Raw genomic sequence first — 25,817 nt, 5'->3', positions numbered from 1 at the left:
GCGACTTCAGTGACGTCAAGCGAGATCTCATTTGAGAGCAGAGTGTATATCCGTTGTGTTTTCTGATGAAAGCTAGTTCTGGCTCGGTGCTAGTGATGGCCGTATATTGGTTAGAAGAACGCCAGTTGAGTACATGCAAACAATCTGTCTTCCGTCTAGACAAACTGGACCTACACGTGGAGTTATGATTTGGGCTACGATTTTGTATGCCGGCAGGAGCTCTCTCGTGGTTATCACATACGTCCTGACTGCAAATTTGTACGTCAGTCTGTTGATTCGACCTGTTGTGCTGCCATTCATGAACGGTTTCCCAGGGAGTGTTTTCCAACACGATAACGCTCGCCCACATACCGCTGTCGTAGTCTAACATGCTCTACAGAGTGTAGCTTGGACTGCTCCCTGTCAAGATCTGTCTCCAACAGAGCACATATGGGACATTGTCGGACATAACTATAGCGAGATCATCCACAAGCCGCATTAACTGTCCCTGTATTCACCGACCAGGCATGGAACTCCACCCCACAAACTGACACCCGGCGCCTGTACGACACACTGCTTGCGCGTTAGCATGTTTGCAGTCAACATTCTGGCGGTTACACCGGTTATTAAACTACCATAGTTTCACATTTGCAATGCCTTTTCCTGCGCGTACATTTACCTGTGATCTTGCAAGGTAATCCATTAAATATGTCACCTGAACAAATGCATTCCCAAAATTTCATTACTCTACATTAATTACCTCTTGGTGTATTTCACTCGAGTTCTACTTGTTGCGACAATTTCGTATCTTCGGATCTTAAAAGTCAGATGCCATTTAATTTAACGCACACTATAATTACCTTGTTGCGTGGCACGGAACTCCTCATCGTACATGTGGTAGGTCCTGGCGTGCGCAAGCAGGATGGTGTGCGCCGACAGGTACTCGCCGATGCCATGGGTGTTGATGCGCGGTGCCTTGTCGTTCTCACCGTAGCCCCGGGTCACCTCTTTCGGTTCGTTGAACGTGATCCACCACTTCACCTGTGGTGCAAGAGACCAAAAACATAGACAACAGCTAGCTTCTAGTTCTCCTCGAAATGAAATGACGAGATCGTATAGGACCGTACTACGGTCGTTCGGCAGCCTGGTGCAAGCCTTTCTATATGACGCCACTTCGACGACTTGTGCATCGATGAGGATAGCATGATATGATTAGGATAACACAAACAACACAAACACCCAGTCCCCAAGCACATAAAATGTACGACAATCCGCAGTGGCGGAACATAGTATTGACGAGAAACACACCTTCGATTTCGAGGACACAAAGAAAATATGCAGTACAAACGGATTTTGGGACTCAGTTACCAAAGAGTCCATAGAAATACGGTTACACAGAACCTAATCAACCGCGACAGTAGCTACCGTCTCAGCACAGCCTGGGAGCCTGCAATCAGGAAAATCAGAGAAGAACGTTCCGTTCCACCACGGGCCACAGACGGAGCAGACAGAGACGGACGTCGGGACCCGAACCCCGCACACGCGTTCCCCCCACCACCACCACCATCATCACCGGTCGCTCCAGGCGCATCGGGCGATTTCGCGGGCGCGTGATTGGCCGGCGGAGGGGAAGCGGACAGCGGCCTGGCAGAGATATCAGCCCGCGACCGACGGTATTTACTTACGCCGACAACAAAATACATGGTCAGTACCTGCGATCCCGCCCCTCCTCCCCTCGTCCTAAGTCCGCTCCTGCTTGCCAACGCCACCGACACACTTCCAGACTATATTGCATTTCTGAATAATGGCAAGCAGACGACCCGTCTGCCGACCAAAATCCTCCCCAAACCCAACCCCTCGTCTCAGCCTTCCACCCGTTCCAAATACCTTAAATCCCCCCCCCCACACACACACACACACACAAGTCCACCACATCCAAACAGCGGCGTGCAAGGAATGACAGGAAGGAGAAGCACTCCAAGGGAAAGAAGCATTCCACCACCCCCACCCCAACCACTCCATCACCCTGTGAGGAACCTGCGCCCCCGGCAGCACCTGTCGTCGCCCTGGGAGGGGACCAGGAAACAACTGCACTGGAAGGGAACCACGTAACCGGGCAGGACTCGGATGGTTTCGTGCTGACGAAGAAAACCTTTCGCCAGCCGAGGCTTCCGGCGGCCCTGAGAGTGGAACCCACCCCAAACAGATGTCAGGCGGTGGCTGATGAGCCAGAGACAACACAAAACAACACAACAGAATTACAAACACAGAATCAAGTCACCCCCCACCTCCCCCCGATTGTCGCTGAGTTTTCTCAGAATTACGAGGAGCTCTTCGAGTTACTGAAAACAGAAATCAGGGGAGGCAGCTTCCAGGCAAAACCTGCCGGTGCAGACAAAATAAAAATTACAGTACATACACTAGAAAACTACACCACATCAAGACACTTTTCAATAACAAAAACATACCCCATTACACGTTCCCCACAACAAAAACACGCAACAAAAATATAGTAATAAGAGACCTCCCAAGACGACTGTCCCCCCAGGCAATCAAATCAGACTTGACTGCCCAGGGGAACGTCGTCAAGGCGGTCCAGCAGATGCGCAACGTAAACAGCAAGTGGCCACTATATCAGATCACACTCCCTGGCATCCCCCAAAACAAAAGGGAGATAAAAACGGTCCTGGCTGTGCCTGTCACCACTGAACCACTGCGCTGTAGAAACAAGATGGTGCAGTGCTTCATGTGTCAGGGCCTAAACCACATCACCGCCTACTGCACCATGCCAATAAGATGCAGAAAGTGCGCCGAGGCCCACGACACAAGGACATGCACACTACACACACAGACCAACAAATAATGTGCGCAGTGTGTGGTAAAAACCACGTAGCGGGTTACCAAGGTTATGAGGTCCATAAACGACACACACAGCAGGCAAAGGGCGCCCCCCAGACACGCAAACAAAGCACCACGATCCCATCCAGACACACAAGAAAACAAAACACGACAACACACACAGACAAGGCCTGGGTAAAACTAAGGCCAGACACACCAAGGGCAACTTATGCGGAAGTGGTTTCTCCTCCGAGAAGCTATGAAAGTGTGGTCCAATCACCACAACACCAGAAGCCATCACAAGAACAACACCAGCAAACACACACTAACAACGACCAGGTCTACCATGACAGAGAAAGCTCTAGGGAACCCCACACACAGTCCCTCCCCCCCCCCCCCCCATAGATCAGTTGTTAGGCATAATGGTGCAGACCATGAACCTCGTCATGGAAATGATGATGGAATTCAGGGAAGCCCAGAAGCAGAACACACAGATCCTCATTGCCCTTCAGGCAGTAGTCCAGCAGTCGCTCCCCTCTGCGACTTCCTCAGTAGTTTCAAAACCCCATCATGAATAGAAGACCAAATATCCAAGGCCTGACAATGTTCAGTTCAGAGAACTCATGAAGGAGCTGTCCATCGACATATGCATGATGGGGGAAACCCACCTAAAACCGGGAATAAAAGCGACAGTTTCCAACTACATTAGCTGGCGTAAAGACAGGCCAACCCAAGGCGGAGGAGTGGCCATATACGTAAAAAGAGGGATCCCCCACCACCAGGTATTCTTAGCAGCTACCAACAAAATCGAAGCAGTGGCGGTGGAAGTAACCACTGCCACCGGACCCCTAACAATTGTTGCAATTTACCGACCCCCACAAGACCAGATAGAAGAGGGAGACATAGCTGCTCTAGGGCAAATTAAAGGCAAACTCATAATAGGGGGCGACTTCAATGCCAAACACCCTGATTGGAATTCTAGAGTAACCTCAAGAGCAGGCGCCAAATTGCAACAATTGGCGCGCATCCACCACTTCGAAACATGGGGTCCGGTAGAGCCCACACAGTTTCCAAAAAATGGAGGCAGGCCCGACGTGTTCGACATAGCTCTCACTAGAAGGATCGCAGAGTTTGTGGCCGCAAGGACAAACAACAGAATGTCCTCCGACCACACCCCAGTGATCCTAGAGGTCGATGTGGGAGAATGGGTAGCACTCCCACGGTACCAGTCTTACAAACGTACAGACTGGGAGCGATACCGAGAAACTGCCGCCTCTGGTATCGCTCGCACTCCGCCACCTACTGCCGAAACAGTAGAACAAGCGCTACAAGACTTAACAGGTATCATCTTGCAGGCAGCGGAAGAGGCCACCCTTCCACAAAGGGATGGTCTACCGCCGCAAATACAACTTCCGAAACACTTGCTAGCTCCGACATAAGAACAGAGTGGCAATAAGAGTGGAAGATCACCAGAAATCAGGCCACCAGGAGGCTGCTCAATCGTCTACAGAGAGAACTGAAGGTAGCACTCAATGAGCACAGAATCCAGCAATGGCAAAACCGTCTCACAGCTCTCAAAGTAGACGATCATACACTATGGCAACCAACCAAACAGTTCACAAAAAGACGCGCTCGGATGCCGCCACTGCACGGCGAGCGGGGTCTGGTTTACAGACATGCTGAGAAGGACAACGCCCTTGCCGACTCCTTCGAGAAGCAGTTTCAAGCGGCAGAACCCCAGGATGAAGAACACGAAGAGGTGGTCAGTCGTCCTCTTTGCTGAGGAGGACACAGAGGATGAACCCATACTTTTCGCCCCCGAGGACGTGGCAAAAGTAATTAGGTCCCTCCCCACAAAAATGCACCAGGAGACGACAGTGTCACCAATCAGTTAGTCAAAAATCTCCCACCCACGGCGATCACACACCTCAGGAACGTCCTCAACGAGATTACTCGATCCCGCGAGTTCCCAGCTTGCTGGAAACATGCGGAAGTGGTCGTGATACACAAACCAGGGAAAGACCCTCTATTCTCGCAGCACTACAGGCCGATTAGCCTATTGCCAACTCTCAGCAAGATCTATGAGCGCCTCCTGCTAAGACCCATACAGGAACATATTACCAGAGAGCAACTTCTGCCGGATTTCCAATTTGGGTTCCGGCAGAACCACTCTGCCCCACAACAGGTCATGAGAGTGGTTGAAGCAGCCACAGAGGGCTTCAACCACACAGGCTACTGCGGGATAGTGCTACTAGATGTAGCCAAAGCCTTTGACTCAGTATGGCGTAGAGGGCTACTCTACAAGTTGTACATGCAAGGGTTTCCTGGGAGCATAGTTAAGCTGATCAAAAGCTATCTCACGAATAGAACTTTCTCCGTCAAAGTAGAAACTGCCACCTCCTTCAAAAGGCGTATTCGTGCTGGGGTGCCACAGGGATCGGTCCTGGGGCCCCTTTTGTACAGTCTGTACACTGTGGGCACTCCAACGGCCCCCCTGGTGCACACTGCACAGTACACAGACGACACAGCCTTCTACACGAGAAATTCAAACAACGACCTGGTCATCCGTAGGCTACAAAGGGTTTTAGATGACACAGAAACTTGGGCCTGTCGCTAGCGCATCACCATCAACTCTGAAAAGGCACAGACTATGCTGATTACCCGCAGGCTCGGAAGGCGCGAACCTCCTCAACGTCCCCCCCCCCTCCATCTTCACCTAAATGGAACCCAACTCCCCTGGCGCAGAACCGCCAAGGACCTTGGCGTAACCTTGGACTCTCGTCTTACTTGGAAACCCCACATAAACGAGGTCCACAAGAAGGTCTGCGCCAGAATGTCCATCCTATACCCAATCCTGAACTCAACCAGCTCCCTTCCCTGCCCAGTAGCAATAAACGTGTACCAGGCCCTGATCCGGCCAGTAATGGAATATGCGTGCCCTGTCTGGGGATACGCGGCAAAGCAGCACCTGGACAAACTCCAGAGTCTGCAGAACCGCGCCCTCAGGAGGGCATTACATTTACCTCTTGGATTCCCCATAGATGATCTGCACGCCGCAGCCGAAATCCCACTCCTGAGAGAGCGTTTTCAAGATTGGCAAGGGCCTTCTATGAGGGTTCTTCCAGATCAGAAAACTCCCTCATCCACTCCCTAGGTCGGTATGACATGTCCCGCGACAAGCACAAGCGCCCCATGACGATCTTCGACGATTAAGTCGAAGAGAAAATCCCAAATATCCAATCCCTAATCCTGCCCCTTCGCATATAACACCAAACATCTCGCCAACCTCAGGCAAATACCAGACACAAACAGAACAGTCATCACATTTCAAAGACACCAAAAAAAAAACTACAGATATAATCACACACACACGTACACAGGGGAGTAAAAGCCGAAAGGCTACAAGAGCTCCCCCTCTCAGTTCCCCAAAGAGGGGAAAGTAACAGATGAGAGCAGGAGCAGATATCCCGACACATCGCCTGAAGATAATGGAGACGTATTCCATCGAAACGTTGCTACGAGACGACGACGCTACTCGACTGACAACCCGTGAAGACTTCATATATGAAATTCGCCAAGAAATCCTGCACTCACGTATAACAAATAAATTGTGTTACCCGACCAGAAATCGAATCAGGGACTTCGCGACCTAGAGGCAGCGACGCTGACCACTAGACAACAAACTACGAACAATTGCTCCTTCGAGGAAAAACATGATAGAAGGCTGAGATTTCGCCACTTTCTTGTGACACAAGAACAATCTGCAAAACATTCCAAATGATAAAATACTTAAGAAATATTCTAGTCAGCTGTCTTTATTTACCATATTAATATGTGCAATGTATTATCGATTTCAGAGGTACATAAATCGACTGTGACCCATCCACGTGACTGTCTAAATGAATGGACAATGTAATACAGCAAGCTGAATCATACGAGCCAATTTTAGAAGAATGATACTAGAGAACACATTGTCAATAGATATATCATCGTCGATATACAATCACCTGCTGGCAAGCGGGCCGCGTGACGCCTGATCAGCCATACAGACCCAAGTATAAACCGATTTGTTCCCCAAAATTCGGCCACGAAAAATTACAGTGGGTTTATTTGCGGTACCCCACAGACACATAACGATTATCCACAGGACATGTGGCCTGTAACTGAAAAAATGTCATGGTGATCTCTCCATTGGCAAAAGATTCCCCAATAGTCCCCCGTTCGCAACCCCGAGAGGGGACTGCCAAAGGGGAGGTGACCATTTGAGAAAGATTGAATAACCAACGAAAGGATAACGTTTTACGAGTCGGGGTGTGAAATTTCAGAAGCTTGAACGTAGTAGGCAAGCTAGAAAATCTGGAAAGGGAAATGGAAATGCTCAATCTGGATATAGTAGGGATCAATGAAATGAAATGGAAAAAAGACAAGGATTTCTGGTCAGATGAGTATAGGATAATATCAACAGCAACAGCAAATGGTATAACGGGAGTAGAATTCGTTATGAATAGCAAGGTAGGGCAAACAGAATGTTACTGTGAACAGTTCAGTGATAGGATTGTTCTTATCAGTATGGACAGCAAACCGAAACCGAGAACGATAGTACAGGTATATATGCCGACGTCTCAAGCTGAAGATGAAGAGATAGAAAAAGTATATGAGGATACTGAAAGGGTAATACAGTACGTAACGGGAGATGAAAATCTAATAGTCATGGGGAATGGAATGCAGTTGTAAGTGAAGGAGCAGAAGGAAAGGTTGCAGGAATATGGGATTGGGACTAGGAATGAGAGAGGAGAAAGAATAATCGAGTTCTGTAATAAATTTCAGCTAGTAAAAGCGAATAATCTGTACAAGAATCACAAGAGGAGAAGATACATTGGAAAAGACCGGGTGATAAGGATTGGAAGGCGTTCCCAGGAGCAGATATAGACTCAGATCACAAGGTAGTAGTGGTGAAGAGCAAGCTGAAGTTTAAGAGATCAGACAGGAAGAATCAATATCCAAAGAAGTGGGATACAAAAGTACTAAGGAATGACGAGATGTTGTTGTTGTTGTTGTGGTTTGATGCAGTTCTCCATGCTACTCTATCCTGTGCAAGCTGCTTCATCTCCCTGTACCTACTGCAACCTACATCCTTCTGAATCTGCTTGGTGTATTCATCTCTTGGTCTCCCTCTACGATTTTTACCCTCCACGCTGCCCTCCAATACTAAATTGGTGATCCCTTGATGCCTCAGAACATGTCCTACCAAACGAACCCTTCTTCTAGTCAAGTTGTCCCACAAACTTCTCTTCTCCCCAATCCTATTCAACACCTCCTCATTAGTTATGTGATCTACCCATCTAATCTTCAGCATTCTTCTGTAGCACCACATTTCGAAAGCTTCTATTCTCTTTTTGTCTAAACTGTTTATCTTCCATGTTTCACTTCCATACATAGCTACCCTCCATACAAATACTTTCAGAAAGAACTTCCTGAAACATAAATCTATAATCGATGTTGACAAATTTCTCTTCTTCAGAAACGCTTTCCTTGCCATTGCCAGCCTACATTTCATATCCTCTCTACTTCGACCATCATCACTTATTTTGCTCCCCAAATAGCAAAACTCCTTTACTAATTTCAGTGTCTCATTTCCTAATCTAATACCCTCAACATCACCCGACTTAATTAGACTACATTGCATTATCCTCGTTTTGCTTTTGTTGATGTTCATCTTATATCCTCGCTTCAAGACACTATCCATTCCGTTCAACTGCTCTTCCAAGTCCTTTGCTGTCTCTGACAGAATTACAATGTCATCGGTGAACCTCAAAGTTTTTATTTCTTCTCCATGGATTTTAATACCTACTCCAAATTTTTCTTTTGTTTCCTTCACTGCTTGCTCAATATACAGATTGAATAACATCAGGGAGAGGCTACAACCCTGTCTCACTTTCTTCCCAACCACTGATTCCCTTTCATGCCCCTCAACTCTTATAACTGCCATTTGGTTTCTATACAAATTGTAAATGGCCTTTCGCTCCCTATATTTTACCCCTGCCACCTTCAGAATTTGAAAGAGAGTATTCCAGTCAACATTGTCAAAAGCTTTCTCTAACTCTACAAATGCTAGAATCGTAGGTTTGCCTTTCCTTAATCCAGCCTCTAAGATAAGCCGTAGGGTCAGTATTGCCTCACGTGTTCCAGTATTTCTATGGAATCCAAACTGATCTTCCCCAAGGTCGGCTTCTACTAGTTTTTCCATTCGTCTGTAAAGAATTCGCGTTAGTATTTTGCAGCCGTGACTTATTAAACTGATAGTTCGGTAATTTCACATCTATCAACACCTGCTTTCTTTGGGATTGGAATTATTATATTCTTCTTGAAGTCTGAGGGTATTTCGCCTGTCTCATACATCTTCCTCACCAGATGGTAGAATTTTGTCATGACTGGCTCTCCCAAGGCCGTCAGTAGTTCTAATGGAATGTTGTCTACTCCCGGGGCCTTGTTTCGACTCAGGTCTTTCAGTACTCTGTCAAACTCTTCACGCAGTATCATATCTCCCATTTCATCTTCATCTACATCCTCTTCCATTTCCATAATATTGTCCTCAAGTACATCGCCCTTGTATAGACCCTCTATATACTCCATCCACCTTTCTGCTTTCCCTTCTTTGCTTAGAATTGGGTTTTTATCTGAGCTCTTGATATTCATATAAGTGGTTCTCTTTTCTCCAAAGGTCTCTTTAATTTTCCTGTAGTCAGTATCTATCTTACCCCTAGTGAGATAAGCCTCTACATCCTTACATTTATCCTCTAGCCATCCCTGACTAGCCATTTTGCACTTCCTGTCGGTCTCATTTTTGAGACGTTTGTATTCCTTTTTGACTGTTTCATTTACTGCATTTTTATATTTTCTCCTTTCATTAATTAAATTCAATATTTCTTCTGTTACCCAAGGATTTCTACTAGCCCTCGTCTTTTTACTTACTTGATCCTCTGCTGCCTTCACTACTTCATCCCTCAAAGCTACCCATTTTTCTTCTACTGTATTTCTTTCCCCCATTCCTGCCATTTGTTCCCTTACGCTCTCCCTGAAACTCTGTACAACCTCTGGTTTAGTCTGTTTATCCAGGTCCCATCTCCTTAAATTCCCACCTTTTTGCAGTTTCTTCAGTTTTAATCTACAGTTCATAACCAATAGATTGTGGTCAGAGTCCACATCTGCCCCTGAAAATGTCTTACAATTTAAAACCTGGTTCCTAAATCTCTGTCTTAGCATTATATAATCTATCTGATACCTTTTAGTATCTCCAGGATTCTTCCATGTATACAATCTTCTTTTATGATTCTTGAACCAAGTGTTACCTATGATTAAGTTGTGCTCTGTGCAAAATTCTACCAGGCGGCTTCCTCTTTCATTTCTTACCCCCAATCCATATTCACCTTCTACGTTTCCTTCTCTCCCTTTTCCTACTACCGAATTCGTCACCCATAACTATTAAATTTTCATCTCCCTTCACTATCTGAATAATTTCTTTTATTTCATCATACATTTCTTCAATTTCTTCGTCATCTGCAGAGCTAGTTGGCATATAAACTTGTACTACTGTAGTAGGCGTGGGCTTCGTGTCTATCTTGGCCACAATAATGCGTTCACTATGCTGTTTGTAGTAGCTTACGCCCATTCCTATTTTTTTATTCATTATTAAACCTACTCCTGCATTACCCCTATTTGACTATGTATTTATAACCCTGTATTCGCCTGACCAAAAGTCTTGTTCCTCCTGCCACCGAACTTCACTAATTCCCACTATATCTAACTTTAACCTATCCCTTTCCCTTTTTAAATTTTCTAACCTACCTGCCCGATTAAGTGATCTGACATTCCACGCTTAACGACATCCTCTTGAGTAGTCCCCGCTCGGAGATCCGAATGGGGGACTATTTTACCTCCGTAATATTTTACCCAAGAGGACGCCATCATCATTTAATCATACAGTAAAGCTGCATGCCCTCAGGAAAAATTACGGCCGTAGTTTCCCCTTGCTTTCAGCCGTTCGCGGTACCAGCACAGCAAGGCCGTTTTGGTTTTTGTTACAAGGCCAGATCAGTCAATCATCCAGACTGTTGCCCTTGCAACTACTGAAAAGGCTGCTGTCCCTCTTCAGGAACCACACGTTTGTCTGGCCTCTCAACAGATACCCCTCCGTTGTGGTTGCACCTACGGTACGGCTATCTGTATCGCTGAGGCACGCAAGCCTCCCCACCAACGGCAAGGTCCATGGTTCATAACGAGATACAGTTGATGTTATCTAAGGTTATAGGTACTGCAGTAAGAATGAGGTCAGTAGGCAGTACAGTTGATATCTCTAAAAGGGGCAATCATAGAAGTTGGAAAGAAAACCACAGGTCCAAAGAAGTTAACTGCGAAGAAACCTTGGGTAACAGAAGAAATACTTCAGTTCATCGATGAAAGAAGGAAGCATATATGAAAGTCAAAATAACCTTCGGTGTAATTAAAGACAAGGGTGCGAACATTAAGAGTGCAACGGGAATTCCACTGCTGAATGCAGAGGAGAGAGCGGGTAGTTGGCAAGAGTACATTGAAGGCCTCTATCAGGGGGAAGATCTGCATGATGTAATAGATGAAATAGAAGTCGATTTAGAAGAGATAGGGATCCAGTATTAGTATCAGAATTACAGAGAGCCTTGGAGGACTTAAGATCATATAAAGCAGAAGGGAACGATAACATTCCATCATAATTTCCTAAAATCGTTGGGGAAAGTGGCAACAAAAGTATTACTCACGTTGGTGTGTAGAATGTATGAGTCTGGCGATATACCATCTGACTTTCGGAAAAGTATATCCACACGACTCCGAAGACTGCAAAAACTGACAAGTGCGAGAATTATCGCACAATTAACTTAACAGCTCATGCATCCAAGTTCCTTACAAGAATAATACAAAGAAGAATGGAAAGGAAAATTGAGGATGTGTTGCCGGCCGCGGTGGTCTACCGGTTCTAGGCGCTCAGTCCGGAACCGCGGGACTGCTACGGTCGCAGGTTCGAATCCTGCCTCGGGCATGGATGTGTGTGATGTCCTTAGGTTAGTTAGGTTTAATTAGTTATAAGTTTTAGGCGACTGATGACCTCAGAAGTTAAGTCGCATAGTGCTCAGAGCCATTTGAACCATTTTTTGAGGATGTGTTAGATGGCTTTAGGAAAGGTAAAGGCACCAGAGGGGCAATTCTGACGTTGCGGTTGATAATGGAAGCAGGACCAAAGAAAAATCAAGACACGTTCAGAGGATTTGTCAAACTGGGAAAAGCGTTCAGCAATGTAAAATGGTGCAAGATGTTTGAAATTCTCAGAAAAATAGGGGTAAGCTACAAGGAGAGACAGGTAATATAGAATATGTACAAGAACCAAGAGGAAATAATAAGACAGGACGACCGAGAACCAAATGCTCGGATTAAAAAGGGCGTAAGACAGTGATGTAATCTTTAGCCTCTACTGTTCAATCTGTACACCGTAAAAGCAATGATGAAAATAAAAGAAAGATTCAGGAGTGGAATTAAAATTGAACGAGAAAGCATATCAATGATACGATTCGCTGATGACATTGCTGTTCTGAGTGAAAGTGAAGAAGAATTACGTGACCTGCTGAATGGAATAAACAATCTAATGAATGAAGAATACAGATTGGGAGTAAATCGAAAAAAGACGAAAGTAATGAGAAGTAGCAGAAATGTGAATAGCGAGAAACTTAACATCAGGATTGATGGTCACGAAGTGGAAGAAGTTAAGGAATTCCACTACCTAGGCAGCAAATTAACCAATGACGAACGGAGCAAGGAGGACATCAAAAGCAGACTAGCACTGAGAAAAGGCATTCCTGGCGAAGAGAAGTCTACTAGTATCAAACATAGGCCTTTATTTGAGGAAGAAACTTCTGAGAATATACCTCTGGAGCACAGTATTGCATGGTAGTGTAACATGGACTGGGAAAACCGGAACAGAAGAGAATCGAAAAATGTGAGATGTGGTGCTACAGACGAATGTTGAAAATTAGGTGGACTGATGAGGAGAATGTTATCTGTCTGTAACACAATGATGGAACTTCAGGCATTCCTGTGTAGTGATAATCAGCAGCTACGGTGTAAACTAGACAAGGAAGTAACAAGGTAATGTGAAAGAGTATGAAGGTGAGTAATGAGGAGGTTCCGCGCAGAAACTGAGAGGAAAGTATTATGTGGAAAAATCTGTTAAGACATCAGGGAATGACTTCCATGGTACTAGAGGGAGCTGTAGAGAGCATAAACTGTAGACAAAGACAGACATTGGAATAGATCCAGCAAATAATTGAAGATGTATGTTGCAGGTGCTTCTCTGAGATGAAGAGGTTGGCACGGGAGACGAATTCGTGGAGGGCTGCATCAGACTAGTCATAGGATTGGTGACTTAAAAAGAAATATGAATCAAAATTGTGTCTGTCTCCATTTGCTGACATTTCATTTACGATAGCGGCTGTTGCTGGAACTCACTCAATTTCTATCTAACTAAAGAGTAAAAACGTTGTCAGAAAACCATTAGAAAATTTCAAACTCGACGGATTTATTAAGCAGATTTCAGACTCGCAGTTATTCTTTATACGAAGACACATGTAATACAGAAGCTATCAAATAGCATGGCCTGTACTAACGTCATGTGCGACGTTGGATCGCATTGAGGAATACGCAATAAATGAGCTTTTCACCAATGAAACCATAAAGTGAGCGTGTAGCTAGGGGTATACGGAACTTGAATGTAGGGATGAAAGGAAAGATGGAATACTGACAAGTCGAGAACTACTTCAGCCTTGGAAATTTTGAAGACCTTATACTTTCCACAGACGGATTTTCGAAGGAGTATCGGTTGGTTCCTCCGGTTTGTGCTTAGTTAGTTAGGCTTAACTAGTTCTAAGTCTAGGGGACTGATGACCTCACATATAAGTCCCATAGTGATTAGACCCATTTGAACCAGTTGTTCTTCGCTTCGTTATAATCAAGTGTCATATAACTCGGTGTATTCCAAGAGACAGGCTTTTCGTCGGTGTTGCCGACCTGGTGTAGAGAGTTAGCCTCTCTGGAAGATGATGAGTTTGCTGGTAAAATCTTTAGGCAGTACTTGTGCTTGTGATGAACTTCGACGGACAGAGAGACCATGAGTCCCCTAGACTTCGAACTACTTAAACCTAACTAACCTAAGGACATCATACACATCCATGCACGGGGCTGGATTCGAACATGCGACCGTAGCAGCAGCGCGGTTCCGGACTGAAGCCTAGAACCGCTCGGCCACAGCGAAAAACAACTGGAAACGAAAATCAAAAAGTTACTGAGATTGCAGGTAAAATATTCTAGGATGTTAAGGCGTGTGATATTCCCTTCAAGCCCACCTTGTAACTTCTGTGCTGGAACTTTCTGGTATCCACAGTTAGGTGAACTGCAGAGGCCTCTGAACTTCGATTTGTGAAGTAGGCTCTTTAAGAGGAATGTAGTGCTTCTAGACGATGTTACCTTCAACAACAATTGTTACGAAAGTCTGTACAGATACATAATTACCGGGATGTTATCAGTTGCTCTAGAGGAAGGAATGCTACGCCCCAAGCCTAAATCCTTGCCCAACGACAATTTTCCAAAGGAGAAAGTAAATAATAAAGTTTTTGCATTATACATAGACTTGGGCGTTATACTTCAATGCATGACTTCAACACTCTAGATACTTACAGTCGACGTAAAGAAATCATTTAAAGACCGTTCCCTAAAACACACTATCTAGCAGAATCAAAAAACCGTTAGTCAATCTTATGTATGAATAGATTCTCTCTTCATAACGCACAGTATCACCAGATTCTTTCTTCACAGGGCTGAAAACATGCTCCGTGTCCAGCGTCCTTCATTTACGAGAACAGGAAAGAAAAATACTGCTAGTGGCAAAATGAATATCGGTGGTAAAGTTAACATTGATATCAGTGAATATTAGAAGGCCGGTATTTTTTATGCTATTTATCTACGTTACGACATTAAAGAAATGGTTTAAGACTGATCACTTTGTGAACAACTCCTGTAAATGGGCGAAGTGACAAATTTGTCTCCACTGAATTTCTCCTTTTTCTTCCCCTCAAGAAGTGTGCGGCTTATATCTGCAACAATACGGTAAGTCAAGAAGCCTCTTGGAGCAGCTACATTGATGTCGAGATACGTACGCTTGTTGCACTGACATATGTATCTGTAAATCTTACGATATATAGCTAAACGTTGATCACAAATTTCACAAACATAAAACTAGAAGGAAATTGGATACATTTTTATTTCGTTCGCCTCAGTTGTATTGACGTTAAATTCAGCTGTAGTGGTTACCGGTTTCGGGTTGACACGTCCATTCTCACATCACCCACCTTGCTATAAACGGTAATTATTCACACAATGTGGTGCCAAAAGGCACGAACAGCTTCTGTACAGCAAAGTACCCAGTGGGCAACAAGTACGCTCATTGATCTTAGCCAATGTGTCCTACAGTATGTCCCATGGGAGCATGCCTCGAACAAGCAAACAAAACTACAGGGTTATTACAAATGATTGAAGCGATTTCACAGTTCTACAATAACTTTATTATTTGCGATATTTTCACAATGCTTTGAACACACATACAAAAACTCAAAAAGTTTTTTTAGGCATTCACAAATGTTCGATATGTGCCCCTTTAGTGATTCGGCAGACATCAAGCCGATAATCAAGTTCCTCCCACACTCGGCGCAGCATGTCCCCATCAACGAGTTCGAAAGCTTCGTTGATGCGAGCTCGCAGTTCTGGCACGTTTCTTGGTAGATGAGGTTTAAACACTGAATCTTTCACATAACCCCACAGAAAGAAATCGCATGGGGTTAAGTCGGAAGAGCGTGGAGGCCATGACATGAATTGCTGATCATGATCTCCACCACGACCGATCCATCGGTTTTCCAATTTCCTGTTTAAGAAATGCCGAACATCATGATGCAAGTGCGGTGGAGCACCATCCTGTTGAAAGATGAAGTCGGCGCTGTCGGTCTCCAGTTGTGGCATGAGCCAATTTTCCAGCATGTCCAGATACACGTGTTCTGTAACGTTTTTTTCGCAGAAGAAAAAGGGGCCGTAAACTTTAAACCGTGAGATTGTACAAAACACATTAACTTTTGGTGAATTGCGAATTTTCTGCACGAATGCGTGAGGATTCGCTACCGCCCAGATTCGGACATTGTGTCTGTTCACTTCACCATTAAGAGAAAATGTTGCTTCATCACTGAAAACAAGTTTCGCACTGAACGCATCCTCTTCCATGAGCTGTTGCAACCGCGCCGAAAATTCAAAGCGTTTGACTTTGTCATCGGGTGTCAGCGCTTGTAACAATTGTAAACGGTAAGGCTTCTGCTGTAGCCTTTTCTGTAAGATTTTCCAAACCGTCGGCTGTGGTACGTTTAGCTCCCTGCTTGCTTTATTCGTCGACTTCCGCGGGCTACGCGTGAAACTTGCTCGCACGCGTTCAACCGTTTCTTCGCTCACTGCAGGCCGACCCGTTGATTTCCCCTTACAGAGGCATCCAGAAGCTTTAAACTGCGCATACCATCGCCGAATGGAGTTAGCAGTTGGTGGATCTTTGTTGAACTTCGTCTTGAAGTGTCGTTGCACTGTTATGACTGACTGATGTGAGTGCATTTCAAGCACGACCTACGCTTTCTCGGCTCCTGTCGCCATTTTGTCTCACTACGCTCTCGAGCGCTCTGGCGGCAGAAACCTGAAGTGCGGCTTCAGCCGAACAAAACTTTATAAGTTTTTCTACGTATCTGTAGTGTGTCGTGACCATATGTCAATGAATGGAGCTACAGTGAATTTATGAAATCGCTTCAATCATTTGTAATAGCCCTGTATAAGGTTAAAACATCACTTTCTGTTCTCGTGACTTGAGCTCAGCACAGTACAGGGAGGAGTGTGGCATACATCATTAAAATCTGTAATGATTTATCTAATGATATAAATGGTCTAAAGTAAAGCTTCCCTAATCCGAAAGCAAGTTTGAACGCTGCATTGTTTCCTAGAGGTGGTTCTCCTAGCCTGTCTCCGATGTTTGATGTGACTTACTTAGCCCTTTTACAGGAGACCTAGAATGTGACTTAAATTTCCGTTGACATTTAGAAGTAATTGCTAGTGGTTAAAAAACAAATAATTGTCAGGAAAGTCCATAGCACGCCAGACCTTTTGAGTCTTAGGCTGACGTTTATCCGATTAGCTACGGACCTACACGCGAATTACTACCAGATACTAAAAATAATGCTATAGATATATTAGAAGCGTATCTGCATGGCGACTTTTTCTATGTCGGGGATGAATTTCTAAACACTGATACTTTATATAACTTTTTATGTGATATTTTCGTTAATGTTAACCTATAATTAATGCCATTTATTATAAATGTTGAATTAAAAAAAAAGTTATCCAGCATACGGGCAAGAAACGATAGGAGTAGGTCGCGTGTTGACTTGGTAGGTCATGTCACGCCCCAGATCACTTCCATTTGTAATGCATGTGATAGATGGCACAAGTAACAATTTAACAAAATCGTTGAATTATAAAAGAAAGTGTGATCAAGGAAAATGATGTGGATATGACATGCAAACCAGCTCAGTGTTTGCAAACTATAGTCTATGACACCATACACCACGTGGATCATGATCTCAAACATATATGAATGCTGACGCTTCCTATTTAAATTTTTTACAATTTATTGGTAATATTGTGTTACATGTGGCTGAAAAGTGTTGAACTGGATATTTCTAGAATACGAATTGCAACAAAGTTCTGTCCTCAGAGCACGACGTCAATGCGAACAGCAATTAAAAGAACACTAAATCTTTTCGCATTGTAAATATTACACTAAGTTCCTCATATCCGAAAAAGGCATTGCTTGATTAAAATGTGTGGAGAAACATTACTCAAAGCTCACTGAAGAAAAATAATAAAAAATAAGACGAACAATAATGTGTACAACCAAGTGTGGAATTAAAATTTAAGTTTACTATTTTATCTCAAGTGAAAATGAAATAAATCTGTTTCATTGTAAGTGGTGATTTTAAAATAGTTCAGTGATAGGCAGGTGTGGACATAAATTACGGAACTAGAGGAGAAATGAGACGACAACGCCTGCAACAAATCTCAGGACACAGAAGAGAAATATTTACAAATTGGAAGAACAACTAGAAATGCTCTACTGGAAAATCAAAACATATGACTAAGTTACGGTAGGGATATAGGTAAAGATTCTACGAACAAGACAAATGAATTAAAGGAACCATTAGAGTAAAAGTACTGAATGTATGAGCTTTGTTCGTAATACAAAAGCAGAGACCTGAACTAGAGGAAGTGAAAAGACCTGTCAACGTGGATGAACACAATGAAGTGTATTGGACGTTATGTGTGGGACGCCGGTAATATATCACTATCGATGGGAAAGGATACTTTATACTGATAAGGTCGATAATAACAGAGTGCAAAGGTGCTGGAAGTGGTTTTCAGACTCACCCTGTCGCCGAAATTCTCGAAGAGCACTCGGGCGTACTGCACGAAAAAGTCAGCAGTGAAACTGTTGGGCCACCCACCAAGGTCCTGCAGTGGCGAAGGCAGATCCCAGTGATACATGGTGGCCTGTAAAATAACGAAGAGTTATGTTTCGCCTTTTGCATTTCAGCATATATACACACATCGAAAAAGGTTTGTATCACCTCGGTTCCGAGAGTTCCGGAACCTGTACAGAAAACTGGATCAGAGATCAACATAAACCTCATTTCAGCCCTTTTTATTTCTCATGAAACCACACATTGCATGTTGTACCACCATACAGCAAGACCTTCAGAGGTACCTCTAATAACCAGTAGCACGTCCTCATGCACCGATGCATGCCTGTATTCGTCGTGGCATACTGTCTACAAGTTCATCAAAGCACTGTTGGTCCAGATTGTCCCACTCCTCAACACGATTCTGCGCATATCCCTCAGAGTGGGGTCACGTCGTCCATAAACAGCCCTTTTCATTCTATCCCAGGCATATTCGATAGGGTTCATGTCTGGAGAACACGCTGGCCACTATAGTCGAGCGATGTCTTTATCCTGAAGATGAGCACGATGGGGGCGCGAATTGTCGTCCATGAAGACGAATGCCACGCCAATATGCTGCCTATATGGTCGCACTATCAGTCGGAGGATGGCAATCAAGTATCGTACAGCTGTTATGGCGCCTTCAATGACCACCAGCGGCGTACGTCGGCCCCACATAATGCCACCCCAAAACTGCAGGAAACGTGATGGCAATCCTGAGCGGTCCATTCGTCATGTTGTTGGGCCCATGTGTACTGCGCTGCATGGTGTCGTGGTTGCAACGATGGACCTCGCCACGAACGTCGGGAGTGAAGTTGCGCAGCATGCAGCCCATTTCGCACACTTTGAGTCGTAACATGACGTCGTGTGGCTGCTCGAAAAGCATTATTCTACATGGTGACATTGCTGCCAGGGGTTCCTCCGAACCATAATCCGTAGGTAGCAGTCATCCACTGCAGTAGTAGCCCGTGGGCGGCTTGAGCGAGGCATGTAATCGACTGTTCCTACCTCTCTGTATCTCCTCCATGTCCGAACAACATCGCTTTGGTTGACTATGAGACGCCTTCCTGGTGGAATGACTGGAACTACGTATAACTAGGCGCTGCTCACGCATGGTTGTTTACACCTTTGGGCGGGTTTAGTGACATCTCTGAACAATCAAATGGAATGTGTCTGTGATACAATATCCACAGTCAACGTCTATCTTCAGTAATTCTAGGAACCGGGGTGATGCAAAACTTTTTTTGTTGTGTGTATATAGTACGTCACAGTGATCACTTTAAAGATATCTGCAGATAAAATTCATTGAGCAATGTTTAGAACAGAGCTTTTAATACATTCTTCCAGTGTCAGTGAAGTTTATCTCTGACCAGGGTATATCCATTTAATGTAATGAATATTTAAAAAAAATGCCACGGAAAATATTTTACAAAATATCCACCTAAAAAGATAAAAGGTCACTATGCGCCATTGACAGATGTGTAGAACAATGTACTTAACGATTTCTGGTTTAATCAGCAACACGTTAATAAAAGTTTTATCATAGTCATAAAAACTTATGTTAAAGATATCCCAGCTGAAACAGTCCGATGATTTTGATTGATGAGCGAGTGACAGTTACATTTCCATTCCATTTCCTGCGAGTAGAGCTCGCAGTGCAAATATCTTTGGACTTGGGTCGAGTTAAGTGAGTTGGCCCTAAGATGGTAGTGTACGTGTAACGGATGTCGCGATGAAACGCAGTACGGTGCCGCGTACTTTATGTGGAATGGTAAAATTTTGTGTAGAAAGAAACGCTAAAGATCTGACGACCACTAATTATGAACAGCGCCGTGAAAATGGATTGAATATATTGGCAAGTGAATTTAATATCTTTCACCGACTAGGTAAATTTAGTAAAGATGCAGTGCTTCGCAACGCTTTTTCCATATTGCAAAAAGTGTCATCATTGCACACAGCGTTTCGCACAGACCAGCTCGTAATAACTATTAATAACGGCAATCTTCTGTTAAAGTATGAACAGACAGCTACATTTACTGTGTTTATACAGACAATACATCGGTTTAATTTTCAATTTTGGATGCTTACTTTGCTTCTTGTGCATGAACAGTCATAGTGGGCATGAGTCAATTTTATTGTAGTGTACGACCACAGTGTGTGCGAAAAACAATACTAACGATATTTGCGGGCGAACCGACTTCACATACACCAGGCAAGTGTGTTTAGGCACCGGTCGTAACATCTGCATCGTGATATTTACATGTGAGGCTTACTAGCATTACGTCAAAATCTTATCAGTGTGGAAACGCCAGCCGTGTGATAAATGGTCTTATTGCACGGAGACTGTAGCAGGCGAAGGCATAGGGAATCAGTAGCTCCTTCATTGCTGTATCTACTGGTGGTGACTGGTGGAATCCCTAGCTGGGTGAAACTTCGTTTTCTGTTTCTAGTTTCAGTCCCCTCCCAGCCTTAGATTAAGAAGGCAACTACAAAATGTTTCTCATGTTTCTCAGTAGATTATGTAGTGGCTGTTCTTTTCTTTGTGAATTCTTATTTAGGTACTAGAGTATAGCAGAGTAATTGGTACTTTCTTATAGAGGGTCTGTCTTTTGGAAGTATTTCTAGGATCAGAACACTACAAAATGTTCTCACGAACCTAAAATCACATAAAGCGCAGTGACTACATTCTACATCTACATCTACATAGATACGCCGCAAGCCATCGTACGGTGCGTGGCGGAAGGTAACCTGTACCACCAGTAGTCATTCCCCTTCCTGTTGAGCTCACAAATAGAGCGAGGGAGAAACGACTGTCTGAATGATTCCGCACGAGTCCTAATCTCTCTGATCTTATCTTCATGGTCCTTACGGGAAATGTAGGTTAGAGCCAATAGTATCTTTCTGCAGTCATCCTCAAATTCTGGTTGTCTAAATTTTCACAGCAGTGCTGCTCGAAAAGAACATCGCTTTCCCTCCACTGATTTACATTTGAGTTCCCGAACCATGTCCGTATTACTTGTGTATAGTGCAACCTAGCGGTAACAAATCCAACAGCCGGCCTCAGACTTGCCTCGTTGTCTTCCATTAATCAGACCGGGTGCGGATCCCAAACACTTGAACAGCACTCAACAGTGGGTCGTACTAGTGTCCTATATGCGGTCTCCATCACAGATGAATCACACTTTCCTAAAACTATCGCAATAAACCCAAGTCGACCATTCGCCTTGCCTACTACAGTCGTTATATGCTCATTCCATGTCATATTGCATTGCTAACGTTCAGACATTTAAATGACCCGACTGTGTCAAGCAGCACGCTGCCAACGCTGTACTCGAACATTATGGGTTTTTTTTCCTGTTCATTCACATTAACTTACATTTTTCTACATTTAGAGCCAGCTGCCGTTCATCACACCAACCAGAAATACACACTGTAACGCCACAGGACTTCCAGTGGCAGCATCTCACAAGAGCTCGGAGTGACAGTCTTAAGCTGCATGAAACGAACTGTTGCAGTGATCAAGACGCGAACACACATTGTGGAGGACATGTGTAAGTTTCCTCGTCTGCCCATCTAGATTTAGTTTTCTTGTTGTTTCAATAACTCGCATGAGGCAAGTACTGCGATCGTTTATTTGTGACGAATATAACCATTTTCCCCCTCCTTCCCTAAACAAATCTGAACTCCAACACTAAAAACCTCGAGTGGACGGGATGATAAACTCCAATCTTACTTCTTTCCCTCCTCTTCTATGTTCGGTGGCGGATTGTGCTTTGCTTACGACGCCGTTGGGACTTAACTTTTTTGCTTCTTCTATGTGCACTTGACCAGCTCGCGGACATGCTGTTGACGACTGAAGCAAATTTGATCATACCAAACATATCTTCTTTAAGATATTGGAAGAATTCCTGGCTACACGAGTATATTCCGTTTATCTTGATAGTATCAATACAGGGTGTTTCTAAAAGGACTTTGTTTGTGATGTAGCCAAACGCTAAATAAATAAATCAACAAATAAATCCTTGAAAATTCATACAAAATTATTCATATTACTCATAGAAGTAGTATAAGCGTAATTTTGTAGGAAAATACTTCAGGTCCTGTCTCAGGTAATGTGCTAGTACTGAATCACACCACCGAAAGCTCCAGCAACAGCCATAGCATAGCTGGCTCCATTCACTGATTCCGAGTGTGCTCGCTGTGTGTTTTGGTTTGATGAATCAGTCTGTAACTGTTGTGCAACTAATTTTCGTATGGAGTACGGTAAAGATCCTCAAAATAAGCCTTCCATGTAAAGGTAATAAGTTTTTTCTTGAAAATGGGTGCTTGATAAGTGACAAAAAATCGTCAAGTCAACTGCGTGTGTCTGACGACGTCGTAGAGGAAGTGAGGCAAAGCTTTGTTAACATTCACACAAAATCAAACCAGCGTGCTTCTCGCGACCCGCGCATCCTACATGTGTCTGTTTGGCGAGCGTCAGGGCAATATTTGTATCTCAAACAGCAAACATTAAATGGTGTAAGAACTTTTAGACATTGATAATGTTGCTTCTAACGACTTTTGAGTCCAAAAGTAACATCGATTGGATCAAGGCGAAGATTTCGTTATCTTTAGAGATGACTGCTCTTCTCCTAAATGATAAAAATAATAAACACAACTGTAGATTTGGGGCAGTTATAAGCCACGACAAACCTCGGAATATTGTCGTCGTAGCCCAAAAGTTAACATCTTTCGTGCATTTACCATGAGCAAAGGTATGGCTCTCTGTTTTTCCAAGAGAAAATAATCAACGAAGTGATTCACCATCATGAATCTCAGTGACTTCATTGAAGTTATTGTATTTCAGTAATAGTGATACTACTGTTTTTCTCACTGTCTTTTTTTTCAGTTACTATACTGTAGCAGTTCTTTGTATGTATCGTCAAAGTTTCATCGAGTTACGTGTTAGTGACACATCATGTGAAAGTTACTTACACCCTTACGTTTTACCCACCAGTGGAGAAAGTACAGGAATATAACATCTTTCCCAAATCCATCGACCCTTAGAAGAATTTTATGTTAAACATAACATAGTAACAGAGTGCCACTCTCAGTTCAAACTCCGAACTCGTATTAAATTATTTATTTACTGTGCGTCCCACATTTATTGCTTCTTCATTTTGCCTACTGAAAATGGTTCAAATGGCTCGGAGCCACCAGTACCCTAGAACCTAGAACTACTTAAACCTAACTAACCTAAGGACATCACAAACATCCATGCCCGAGGCAAGATTCGAACCTGCGACCATAGCGGTCGCGCGGTTCCAGACTTCAGCGCCTAGAACCGCTCGGCCACTCCGGCCGGCTTGCCTACTGACAATTGCATAAAATAGCATGGCAAAGTTGGTGTGTGTAGATAACTGAAGTATGGCTCCCGAAGTTGATCAGTTCTTGGTAAAATCTACCGTTGTCACGCTTAATTTCGAACAGAAATTCTCAATGGCGTTTAGTTAACAGTTTCACGTTGGCAGTACCAGTTCTGCATTGTTGTTGTTTAATGTGCAGCAGCTTCATACAGGGAAGACATCACTGTTGTGGTGTACTCTAGAGCGCAGAAATTCTTGCTCAATTCAGCGAAGATCTGTCAGCTGATATAGGAACGAAAATGTTGTATAACAGACAAAAGCAGTAATATGAGTATATGACTATACAACCTGAAATCGAATAGCTATATTCCACTCTTTGACAGGACGAGAGAAAATAAAACAAAAAAATATGTGCAGCCTTAGATAGAAAATTTCGTATTTTGGTTCTTCCCTTCCCACTATCTACATTTGTTCGCGTGTCCTGGAAGACATACAGATGAACGAATGAACTGATGCTAAATCGTTTTATTTCGACCTACAATCAAATAATCACTATTTCAGTTTACGTTTACGGAACTTAAAAGTTATCTCGATAAGGATGCTCATAAATAAGCACGTTTAACTGATTATATCAATTAAGACGTTCGCTCATCGGTTCTTTTGTGTAGGTGCAGAATCGTTTCGAGATAAAGATAAAATCTGTAGCGCTCAATCCGTGGACGTGCTTCTGGCCTGATTGTAGTTAGAGTCCACAATTTTGTTCGCCGAGAAGAGTGGCCAGTCCGTCTCCCAGGTCTCCATTCAACTCCTCCCCCCCTTTCTTTTCCTTGCTGGGGGCTGGGGCTGGAACGAGGAAATTTTCCAGTTCCTGTCCGAAACTGAATCCAAGACGCCCAGGGCTAGAGTCAATCGCTCTGTCCGTTAGAGTACAGGCTGTAACCATAACAGTTAATAAAACAAATGTTTCTTTGTATCCACCTTCTTTGTAACAGCTTTGGGTTCTAAAATAGCTGCCGTATTATAGCCTTTCATTTCTAAATCTTGGATGGTGCACAGCATGGAAAATAAGAAGATACAAAAGAATTTTCCACATGAAGCACAATTTGGTACCAAAACATTTCCACAAGTTTATCAGACTGGTCATTATTGCTCACTAGCAAATATATTTAAGATGTTTCATGGCGTCACAGATAAACAGGAGACTGTAACTAAATATTATTCCAAACTATTGTGTCAACTGAGAAAGTACGTGCTGGCACGTAACACAACACGCTTACTCATCGCTACTAAATACTAAATACGGCTCTCTCTTTCTCTCTCTCTCTCTCTCTCTCTCACACACACACACACACACACACATATATATATATATATATATATATATATATACGCGCACACTGTTTTCTGTTTATAGAGGAGGTGTTATAATTGACGTAGACAATGTAAACAAGACATAACTATGCACATTTCCTTGATAAGAAATAACTCTGACTTATATAAAGTAGTCGGAACCAGCAGGGGAGGAAATGCAGATACCCTGTGTAATGCGGCAGTTTCACTTGTTTACTCAGCTTCTTGATGTTGTGTCCCTTCTTTCGGAAAAAAAAAGCTTATACTACATGTACGGCGGGCTTCAAAAAGAATGTTACACATTAATAAGGCATGCCAAGTATCCTTGATTGGATGCTACACTACACTTCAAAGTGACACAGATACATGACATTATTTTCAGCATAATAACTCCAGTCTCCGCAAACAACGATCCAAACTTACTACCAGTCGCCGGCCGAGGTGGCCGAGCGGTTCTAGGCTACAGTCCGGAACCGCGCGACCGCTACGGTCGCAGATTCTAATCCTGCCTCGTGCATGGATGTTGTGTGATGTCCTTACGTTAGTTAGGTTTAAGTAGTTCTAAATTCTACGGGACTGATGACCTCATAAGTTAAGTCCCATAGTGCTCAGAGCCATTTGAACCATTTTAATACCAGTCGTTCAATTCCTCGAC

At 43.7% G+C, this 25,817-nt stretch overlaps 1 protein-coding gene across 1 annotated transcript in view; it reads right to left on the bottom strand.

Moving 5' to 3' along the window:
* Window positions 1-25,817, bottom strand: part of LOC126094769 (myrosinase 1-like) — a 122,383-nt gene that overhangs the window by 65,614 nt on the left and 30,952 nt on the right. The window contains exons 4-5 of the mRNA XM_049909320.1: window positions 18,397-18,519; window positions 840-1,020 (exon numbers count right to left, since the gene is read on the bottom strand). Of these exons, the coding sequence (XP_049765277.1) occupies window positions 840-1,020; window positions 18,397-18,519 (304 nt within the window). The remainder of the gene's footprint in view (window positions 1-839; window positions 1,021-18,396; window positions 18,520-25,817) is intronic.

This window comes from Schistocerca cancellata, chromosome 8 (assembly GCF_023864275.1).
Source record: "Schistocerca cancellata isolate TAMUIC-IGC-003103 chromosome 8, iqSchCanc2.1, whole genome shotgun sequence".
In the NCBI taxonomy this organism is placed as follows: Eukaryota; Metazoa; Arthropoda; class Insecta; order Orthoptera; family Acrididae; genus Schistocerca; species Schistocerca cancellata.
Note: the sequence above shows the minus strand (reverse complement) of the source record. Positions and strands in the feature narration are given on the sequence as shown.